Source organism: Toxotes jaculatrix, chromosome 6 (genome assembly GCF_017976425.1).
Source record: "Toxotes jaculatrix isolate fToxJac2 chromosome 6, fToxJac2.pri, whole genome shotgun sequence".
NCBI classification, from domain to species: Eukaryota; Metazoa; Chordata; class Actinopteri; family Toxotidae; genus Toxotes; species Toxotes jaculatrix.
The window spans coordinates 8,745,313-8,754,813 of NC_054399.1; the positions used below are offsets into that span (position 1 = coordinate 8,745,313).

Below are 9,501 nucleotides of genomic sequence, written 5' to 3' on the forward strand. Positions count from 1 at the left end.
AGGGAGGAGGAGGTGGGGGAAATGCCGCCTGGCTGTACTTCCCCAACAAGACTCCAAACAAGTGTGTGTGTGTGTGTGTGTGTGTGTGTGTGTGTGTGTGTGTGTGTGTGTGTGTGTGTGTGTGTGTGTGTGTGTGTGTGTGTGTGTGTGTGTGTGTGTGTGTGTGGGAGAGAGCAAGAGAGAGACAGTGACATGGAAGGGGGGGCTGTTATAGTCCCATTTTTCAAACAAGGCTCCCTGGGGAGGGATATGAATAATAACGACAGTGGCAATGCAGCATGTAAAAATCAAACAAATATCACGCTCTCATTTCTCTGGCTTTTGTCTAGCTCTTACCTTGTCTCTGCTCCTAAGAGTTTGTAATATTTCTATTAGCTAATTTCTATCCAACTAAAGGAAGCCTAATAGAAATCTATACTTTTATGAGCACATTTGTGTTTAGGTTGGAACAAATGCCACCATCCTCTCAGCATTATACAATAATGGTGTGTTTAAATTGTGAAATATGTGTGCCCATGTGCTCAACTCTGTGTGTGTGTTTGTGTGTGTTTGTGTGTGTGTGTGTGTGTGTGTGTGTGTGTGTGTGTGTGTGTGTGTGTGTGTGTGTGTGTGTGTGTGTGTGTGTGTGTGTGTGTGTGTGTGTGTGTGTGTGTGTGTGTGTGTGCGTGCAGCTGTCATATCAGAATATGTGTGTAATGTCAGATTGGGGGGTGCCAATGATAATGCGGTGATAGCAGCTGCTAATCCATCAGACAGGCTTGCAGGAATGAACACCTGTGATCACCACAGAGCCAAAGAACATGCTAGGAAGGCACATAACATGCACACACACGCATGACCTGACAGAGTCGCAATACAAGTACATACAAATAAAGGCGTAAAGATGGATAGATAGATATTTTGACATGCCACAGTAGGAAAAGCAAAGATGTAAATGAATGAATGAAATTAATGATGACTGAGTTCCATTTAGCTGATTCAGTTTCAGGGTCCTGGTTCAAGGCAGCATGATGCCTCACGGGGACACTTGAATAGAACAGAGCCATCCATAATGTTATTAGTAACACCTGTGCCTCCTTCTCCTTTTATGGGAAGTCAAAATGGCTGCTGTGGAAAAAACCTATTAACTATTTTCTTCATGCAGAATCATAAAGAACTTTAAAAAATAAGTCATTAACAGCTACTGGTATTAAATGATTACTGGGAAAACAAATATGGTGCCAATTCGCCAAAGGCACTACCAAAAATGACATTTTGACCTCACAAGACCATCTGAGGTTCAAAGTGAAAGTTGCTGTACTATACAGTGTTTAAATACACAAGTTGGCCTTTAAAGGCTATGAAAACCTGTTTTGTAAATCAGCGTTTTGTTTTTTCGTTTTCTGCCAAAGATGGAACAGGTGTGGTTTTTCCATGAAAGATTTCTGTTTCTGTCTCTTAAGCACACCAGCTGCACATTGAGGACATGTGTAACTGTTTAACTCTTAATATATAATACTTAAGTTAATCAGTTAACTTGCTTTTTTTCCTGAACAGAGATATTCTTAAGATTTCAAACTAAATTGTTAGCGGCTTTAAGTCTTATGCGAGATACATACTTGCAGTGTCTAAGGGGTGCCTCCACCTTCACACGCTCCTTCACACCAAGTGAACACACACAAACCTCAAGGCTGCTTGCATGCACAGAGACAGGGAATCAGCCAGCTGTGCACACACGCTCATTGCCACAAGTGAGGGACAGGACACGCATGTCAGACTAAGAGGCCGCCGTCCTCCCTCTCTCTTATCCCCTATTCCAGACATGCTAATCCCTACAGTTGTAGCAGGCAGGCGTGGAAGACATAGATTGGAGGTCAGCGTGAGCAGGTGTGTGCATGCCGTCAGGCTCTGCCAGGCGACTGCAATCGGAGAAGGTTTGCAGATGAAGCAGCTGCTGTTTGGGGGGATTTTTTGGGAGAGGGGGATATTTGTAGGGTGGAATTTGGAAGAGATTGCTTATCCACTTCTGCCACCTATCTGTTATGACAGGATGGCACTCAATGACCTGATTGCAGAGACTGACAATGTATAAATATATTCAGTATGTGTATGTTTAATGAGTTAGTCTCATTGAGATCAAGATCTCTTATGCAATGTAAACTTCAGCACAACAGAAAAAAATAGAATAGAAATCCAGAATTATTTTTGCAGTTTCATGGACTAATCACTGAAACAATTAGTGGATTAACCGATTCATCAACTGAGGAAATTGATTAGTCATTTAAGTCATTTATCAAGCAAAAATGACACAAAGATCTGCTGCTTTTCCTGTTCATACCGTTGTAAACAACATATTTGAGATTAGATTGTAAACTGGACCAAAAAAACAAGAAATTCAATTTGACGACATCACCTTGGCTTCTGGGAAATGGGGATGGGCATTTCTCAATATTTTCTGACAGTCAATAATGAAAATAAATATTAGTTGAAGCTGTATTTGGCAAATATTCAGGCTTGTCGCTTCAGGGGAAAGAAAGTAGTGATGTGATGTGTAGAGATGTTAAAGCTTCTGTAAGATCAAACTATTCTATTGTCACTCTTGTGTTCCTGCTCTAACTCAACTGGAGTCTACTTCATCAGAACTAGATAAGAAAATTAATGGCAGTGGGGTGTAGAAGAGGATGCTGGGAAGAGTGTCTATCAATCCATATCTCAGCCAGCTCCTTCAGATATCCTCCTACAAAGTGACCTTTGCCTCCGCTCTTCCAGCTTCTTCCCAGCTGCTCCCTGGATAAAGCCCTCTGATCCCAGGGAGCTTATCACCAAAGTCTGCCTGGGTCTTCACTCTCTTTGTTCCACATGTAATTACTCTGTATTGAATTGGAGAGTTGCAGAGGCGTAGGTAGTGGAGGGGAATCATCACCCACCAGATGAATGTGTGTTTCTTCTCTGGTGAGAGTGGTACAGCCGAGTCACAGAGGAGAGACAGGCTTGAGCTGGGGGCTCCCTGCCGCCTCAAACAGGACCCCTCGCCGCTCAAAGCCTGGCCCCACTCCACCTCCGCTGAGCTGCTTCAAAAAGGGACCTGAGAATGACAGAAGTGTTTCACACTGGCTCATTCGGTGGCTCAGACCAGATGGAGTCTTTGTTGTTTCCCTCAAACACACACAGCACATACATGTCTGTACTGCACACATGCAAATGCACACACAGACACATGAATGCACATTTCCTCACCACACAGCAGTAGAAAGCCAGGATCATGATGACAGGGGGTGGTGTGATTCTCTTGTCCTGTGTCGTGTTCACATTAGTCATATGCAAATAGGCATTGTGCACAGAGAATGACACAAATCCACCATGTCTAAATCCTCAAAGAAGACTGGTGACGGCTATTTAGTTAACATGATTTATTAAGGTGTTTGACCCAGTTAGCACATGCAGCTATTAAATGGTGTTTGTTTCAGGTGTTTAGAGCACTGGCATCTGTCGTAGCTGGAATTGGAGGACACAAAAGGTAATGAAAATTTATTTATTTATTCATTTTACTGAACATGTTTGAGCTGTTTTTTCTCCATGCAGACAGATGAAGACAAAGATGGTGAAATGACGGGGTGAGTCTTTCAGCCTAATTTTCAACATGTGGCTTATTTATTATTTTTCTCTCTTAACAACCGTTAATTTAATAACAGTTATTTATTTGGCTGTTTAGCTGAATTTAGAGTTAAGTGAAAAAAAGGACAGAGACATTGTTGCAGTTTCAGTCTTCGGGGTTTAATTAACCCATCATCAGTGACAGTAAGTGTTGTCAGGAAACAATAGCTACTAAATCATCAACATATATGCATCACCCAGAGCTCTAAACATCATGTAAACGAAGACAGTTTATATCTGCCAATGTCATATTCCTCTTTAAATAGGATGTCCCAGTATTCACTTTGGTCAATAATTTATGTGTGTGTGGCTTTTTTTTATATGGTCCACGGATTAATGTCTTTTTCATGAATTGTCTCACATTTTAGGATCAGTTAATAGTGGAGGGATCCATATTTTAGGACAAAAGTCCTTCTTGCTTATACCAGAAGGTTTTCCAAATCCAGTTTTGTCATGATCCTTTCCAGGAGATCCATTAGATTTTGTATATTCCAAAGTATAAACCCCAATTGTCTAATTGAGCTGGCACACCTGCTATTTAATAGCTGTTCCTGACAACTCTGCTGAAAATGAAAAGCTTGAAACCACAGTACCTCTGTCTTTTTGGAGCAATTCAACTTTAAATCAATCAATTAACAGCAAAACAACAAAAAAAGAAAAAAATATTAATGAGACTAAATCTAATGAGGATTTGAATCAAGGAGGGAGAGGATGACAAATTGAGCAGGGAAGATGAGAGTAAGGAAAAGCATGCAGGAAGCAGGCGACTCACTGACTGCAAATAACTCTACACAGCTCAACATTCTGGCATTTTCTAATGTTCCACATGGCATAAGGTCACGATCATCCCTGGCTAATTCGGGGAAAAGAGTGTTCGAGCGCTTCTGACAGGAAGCAGTCAGTGACCTTTAAGCTGGAAATGCTTGGCTGGTATTACATCCTTGCTGTCTTTTTTCATCAGAAACTGGAGGTGCCGGCAGAGACACATCCTTTAGCTGAGGTGAGTATGAAATGCCAGTCTGTCAGGTCCTGTCTGGTCTTTTGCTGTGCAGTGTGCTATGAACAGCCAACTGCGTTGCTATCAGCCCAATCTATCAGCTCGGTTTAAAGTAACCTTCACTGCAGCAGGTTTTGCTTGACTTCAGCGTCTTCATCTGGAAAACAAACTATAAGCCACTTCCAAATAAAGTGCTTTATCAATTCTGTGATAAGTAAAGTATTTTCATAATGCTACATCAGTAACTCTTTATTTGTTCAAACACATCCTGTAAATGTGTGTGATGTGATAATCATCATACATATAGTGTTTTAACAAGAAAAATTGTGACAAAAAAATGTAAGAAAACCTCTGGCAAACTGTTTTTCTAACTAGTTTAACGTACTAGATAACCTGGAAGTTCCAGAGAATTTAATTGAAGATGGGACATTCTGTATTTCACAATAACTGGAAGCTCTTCAAAGTAAGATTTATGACTAATGCCAAATATGACCTCACCCAACCGAAAACCCCAAGTTAAAATAGGTATCAAAAGTTCCTCTGCATTATTCATCACTGCCTTACCAAGGTCTGTCCATGAATCTGAATAAGAGAGCATCAGTCAGCTTCCTATTAGTATATTAAATGAGTGCAGCGGGTTAAGTCAGATGACATTTCTCTTCTGTCCGAATAGCACATGGTAAACCGACCAGAGCATTTCTACATGAATATATGTATAGCTTAAGCTTTTATGTGAACCTCCACTACAACAGGTTGATACAAGCAAAAATCTCCCAGTAACATGGTACAAAAGACACAGACCAAATCACTACCACTGGGTTTCTTGTATGTTCCCTGAGAATTTATCAGCACAGAGAGGATCAGCACAGAGACTTGATTTAATATAACAACATGACACATGAGAAAATCTCATAAAAGGGAACAGGATTTTATTTTATTTGCTATATAATAGTATCAGGCACTACATCACCCCAGACAGAATCGTTATTTACAGTCTACCACCATTAAATTATTCACATCCAATACTCCTATTCACTAGTGGTTAGTTGACGTGTGAGTGGTTTCTAGATGTGCTGATGAGAAGCAAAAAAGTCCACGAGTGTAGTTATTAGCACGCTAATTCATCTCACAGTTCAGCTGATGCTGACACAGTAGAACTTAGACTGATGAAAGATAAATCAAGTGTGGTAGTGAAGAGCTGAGCCTGAAATGACCAAACATGGCCATTGTAATAATATTTGAACCCTTCTGGTTTAAAAACATCGCTTTTCCTATCCCAGTTAGCACCACCGTCAGGACAAACTTGATGTTCTTGCCCATTGGTGGTAAGAATCTAAAAATGGCAATGTCATCTAGCCATTTTATTTTCTGTGTGTGTAATGAGCATCACAGCCTCATGAGGCCGCTAGTCTGACAAATTAACCTTTAGTCGTCTTTTCTCTTATAGTGCATCTCAAATCATCACACAATTAATAATAAAGTCCTAGTACCATGATGTTTTTATGCGGACGAAGCAAAACAATATACCAAATAGTTTATAGTATTAAGATGCCAGATGTTTTCATAGAAAATAAATACATTTACTAAGTCTACTTGTGATGGAAAATGCAAGTGTTTCAAGAGTATTTTTATATAGGACATGAAAAAAGTGCCCCAATTTGATCTTTTTCTGCATCTAATGACAAAATGAAATAAACACAACGACAGACACAACACTAAAAAAGTTCATTATACTTCGTTATTGTTTGAAATATTACCAAGACTAATCTCATGGACAGATTAAGCCAAGACATTTACTTCAGGGATTGGTTTAGTCCAAGTCCAAGAAACTGTCCTACAATTTTTCATAGTTTTGAAATTTATGCATTGCAATATGTTTGGTGTTGTGAATAATATGGTTGAATTACTGCTAAATAGTGGCTTTAAGTGATTTTGATTGTACTCTACAATCTGGATTTGTTTGGTTCAGTCTGAATAGTTTTGCTATTCATATCCTTGCTACACTGACCATAGTGCATAAACAAAAAGTGGCTGATAGCAGGACTATGTCAGTTCTATGTCTACTTCCATAAGACCTCATTAAGGTGCTTTCACTCAGAACTTGCTGAGGGGCGGCAGTGCCCCTGCCTTCACCAGCACAGCTGATAGAAGGTCTGCAGGCCCAGAGGGGTGGGGCACAGCAGTCGCAGAGGGATCTCCATGCTTATTTTCAGAGTTCATAGGTGTGGCAACCTTTCCTCTATTCACTGTGGATTTGCCAGCCCCACTGCCCCCTCCTCCACCCAAACTGGTTTTGCTGTTCTCTGCTGTGGGGATGACTGTGCCCAGGTGGGGGTTGCCCACCACAGTAGTCCCAGTGGGTTCCATGCTGGTCTGACAGCAGCACAGCAGCCGAAAGAAGGCGGCCCTCATCTCCCTGCTGGACAGAGTGTATATCAGAGGATTGAGGGCAGAGTTGAGCACGGCCAGGGCAATGAACCAGTCCACCTGGTAGAGCACAGGGCACTTATGTGGGCTACAACCCACATCCAGCAGCAGCAGGAGGAAGAGGGGGGCCCAACATATGACAAACACTCCAAGAACAATAACCACTGTCCGCAGAAGGGCCAGTGAGCGCTCGGAAGGCCGGCTGCTCACCCTGCGGCCGCTAGAGGTCACCAGGCGGTAGATCCTGATGTAGAGGATAATGATAGCCACCAACAGGGCACTGAAGACACTAATGCAAAAGGCCACGTAACTCTTAGCATATAGCGGCAGCACTGTGGAGCAGGAGTTCAGGTTGTCCAGGCAGTTCCACCCCAGGCTGGGCAGGGCACTGAGAAGCACTGACACCAGCCAGCAAGCTGCAAGCAGCCCTAGAAGTCTCCCTCGACCTGCCGTCTCACATGGACGCAGACGCACCATAGTCATGTGCCTCTCAATCCCAATGGCCAGAAGGCTGAACGTGGAGGCACTGAGGGCCACAAACATGCTCCCTTCTCTAGCCAGCCACTGTCTTGGTGTCAGGAAGAAGGTGTTACGTCCTGAAGTAAAGATGTTAACTACATAGGCCACACCAGCCAGCAGGTCTGACAGTGCCAGGTTTCCGATGAGGAAATACATGCGACTGTGGAAGCGCTTGTTCCTCCAGAGAGCAAGGAGGACCGTGATGTTCTCCAGGACAATCAGCACGCAGATGCAGAGCAGCACAGCTATCTTACAGGCTTCACTGTTGCGCGGCCGGTCCCACTTCCCTGTGTGGTTGTAATGCTTGACGATGACAATATTCATCCCTTCCTCCAGTACTGTCTCCGTACTGCCTGCCATTCCTGGCCTTCCTCGGTCACACAGCAGAGGGAGCCACAGCACTGGACACAGCAGAGGGACTTCAGGCTTACTCAGCCAGTGTTAGGCAGTGTTAGGGCAGTCATTTTACAGCCTCATAAGGGACCTGCCAAACAAATGCAAAGAAGAGATAAAATTTACATTTAATTTTTATATTCAACACACAAAAGTCACTAACACAGCATTTTGGTTGATTTATATAAGAAAAAAATCTCTCTAAGGGCACTGAGGAATAAAAGCAATTGTCATGAAGAAACATAAAATATAGCAAGTTCAAAATAAATATAAAAAGTTATATATTAGGCCATCCTAAATAATATTTTTTAAATTTAAACTGTAAAGTGAATCACTGAAACTAAAAATATCTTCCACAGAAGTGGACAAGATATCAGCAGCACTTAAAATATATAAATTACATATAAGACAATATAAAAAACACAGACTTATAAAGAATTAGATAAAATAGAAAATAAACAACAGCCTGTAAACTGGGCCCTTACAAGTTTTTTTTTTCTTTACTGTCACCCTTTTTGTTGAACAAAGAGCTGTGGCTTGCTGGTCAAAAATAACTTGTCAAGCATTTCATAAATTCTTATTTAAATTAATTTCTAGTGAAAGTAGTGAGACTCCCGGACAAAGGTCTATGATCAAAACGGCGCAAAAATAATCCTGAGATCATGTTTTAGAGTCCCGGTAATTCCCAGGTTGGTTTAAACGGGTTTTTATTCAGTTATGTCTACTTTATTAACACTGTAGAGAATATAAATTCTTCTCTATCAAAATAAAGTAAATTGCGTTAGCAATATTTACACACAATTTTAGTTGAAACGAGACGCCTACACTGAGAGGTCTAAGCGTCTTTCCTGTTTTGGAAAAGTGGTTTAAAGTTCAGTTGAGTCTTCATTTGTTAACAGAAGTCGCAAAACCAAGTTTCTGCCAAAGACCAGTCTCTGCACATTTGCTCGATTACTTCTCAGCACAGCTGAAGTAACTTACCGTACCTTTTGGGGTTACTGCCTTCATCTACGCATCCCTGCGGAGTGGCGAAGTTATTTTTTTTCCCCTCTCGTGTAAAAGATATCCTGGTGCAAAATATGTGAATGACAAAAATTGAATATATTCGACGTGCAGTTAAAGGTCTATATGTTATCCTCGCGCGAAAGCTTCTTATCTCTAAAATATCTTCCTAAAATCTCCTCTTAACTTTTCCTCCTCTCTCCTCATCGCTCTGTGTGCCTTTCCAGCTCTGAGCGCCCCCTCGCCCCCCTTCACCCATAGTGGGGCGGGATCTTTCTTTACCTCTCCACATTCAGGTTTTTACCGAGTCAGGAGAGAGCTTAAACCCACTTGTTTCATTATTCCTCATGATATAATGTTTGTTCAAATGTGTCTTATTTGGTGTTTATGCACACATGCGTTGTATTTATAACCAAGCAGTCAGGGTGAGTTTGGTCGATTTGGCAGATTATCACAAAGACAAAAAGAGTTTTGTTTCTGTTCCCTTTGAACAGAGAGGAGCTGACTTTGTCTGAGTGACACACTTAATT

At 41.5% G+C, this 9,501-nt stretch overlaps 1 protein-coding gene across 2 annotated transcripts; it reads right to left on the reverse strand.

Annotated features, from left to right (window-relative positions):
* Nucleotides 1-3,608: 3,608 nt before the first annotated feature.
* On the reverse strand, nt 3,609-9,178 carry s1pr3a (sphingosine-1-phosphate receptor 3a). Of its 2 annotated transcripts, none has more exons than XM_041040905.1 (2): nt 8,956-9,178; nt 3,609-8,060 (listed from the first exon to the last, which is right to left on the reverse strand). In XM_041040905.1, the coding sequence occupies exon 2, from the start codon at nt 7,934-7,936 to the stop codon at nt 6,725-6,727; it is 1,212 nt and encodes a 403-aa protein (XP_040896839.1). In that variant the 5' UTR covers nt 7,937-8,060; nt 8,956-9,178; the 3' UTR covers nt 3,609-6,724. The 2 variants fall into 2 exon arrangements, with proteins under 2 accessions (XP_040896839.1, XP_040896840.1); XM_041040906.1 differs by having other exon boundaries at nt 8,951-9,178.
* Between the last annotated feature and the right edge of the window lie 323 nt (nt 9,179-9,501).